Source organism: Gavialis gangeticus, unplaced genomic scaffold (genome assembly GCF_001723915.1).
Source record: "Gavialis gangeticus isolate Ggan-Ray unplaced genomic scaffold, GavGan_comp1, whole genome shotgun sequence".
Lineage (NCBI taxonomy): Eukaryota > Metazoa > Chordata > Crocodylia > Gavialidae > Gavialis > Gavialis gangeticus.
Genome location: NW_017729032.1, coordinates 255,407,903 through 255,408,796, shown reverse-complemented (window position 1 = coordinate 255,408,796; position 894 = coordinate 255,407,903). Strand labels below are relative to the sequence as shown.

Genomic DNA, 894 nt, shown 5'->3' with positions numbered 1-894 from the left:
TTGGCAGCCTCTATGTCCGACACATACTCCCATCCCATCCCTCCTTCAAGGCCAATATAACATTCTTTGAAGGATTGTGTAGTACTCTGACTAATGCTTTCCCCTTAATCAGAGAAAAAAATGGCTATAAGCAATCTCAAGACGCCATCTTGTCCAAAGCCCTGGTCCAAGCAGGGTCAGCCCTGACTAAACCTTCCCAGTTAATTGTTTCTCTAAAAATAAAGCTTAAGTCAAACAAGGATAACACTCACCAGTACTCAGTACTGGCCCTAATACTAGAAATCATTCTTGGTCCTGAGTTAGGTTTCTCAAGCCCACTTGCGACCCAAGGTATTTATATGGTAGCTGAAGTCCAGTCCATACAGATATCAGGTGGATTATAAGTAACTCAGGTATGCCTATATGGGCTGCAATCCCACCTCTTGTTGAAATGTGGACTCTGAGCTGAAAGGAACTTTGCTCTATAGCAGATCCACCAGGGTTTAAACATAAGCAGTGTTACTGGATAACAAAAGAGGGGTCCTGAGATTAATTCCCTTGTATTATCCCTATTATTGTCAGCCCATTGTCTTCATCATCTCTATCTAGAAGTTAACTTCCTTTGATAAAAGAGGCATGTCTCTTCAGTATGTTTTGTAAAATGTCTACCATGCTCCCTGTCACTTATAAACATCTAATCTCAATATGCTAGATCACAAGTTTCCAGTGTGCCCTGCACTCCTGCAAGAGAAGCATTTTTCAACGAAGACAAGGGCAAGACTCCCCAGAATCTGCGGACACCACCGAACCAGGCTGTTTCCTATCAAAAAGAGGTAATGATTTGAACAAGGCAAACACCTCAGCAAGAATATGCCAGTGGGTGCCTGACATAGCTGCAATATGCCAGGGTCCTCA

The 894-nt window shown here is 42.8% G+C and overlaps 1 protein-coding gene across 2 annotated transcripts in view; it reads left to right on the top strand.

The window, feature by feature from the left end:
• Nucleotides 1-853, top strand: part of LOC109303536 (OX-2 membrane glycoprotein-like) — a 21,642-nt gene extending 20,789 nt beyond the window's left edge. The window contains exon 6 of one of the 2 annotated variants that reach the window (XM_019525749.1): nucleotides 692-853. In XM_019525749.1, the coding sequence (XP_019381294.1) occupies nucleotides 692-824 (133 nt within the window). In that variant the 3' untranslated portion in view covers nucleotides 825-853. The remainder of the gene's footprint in view (nucleotides 1-691) is intronic. The other variant, XM_019525750.1, reaches the window with a different exon arrangement.
• Nucleotides 854-894: the final 41 nt, after the last annotated feature.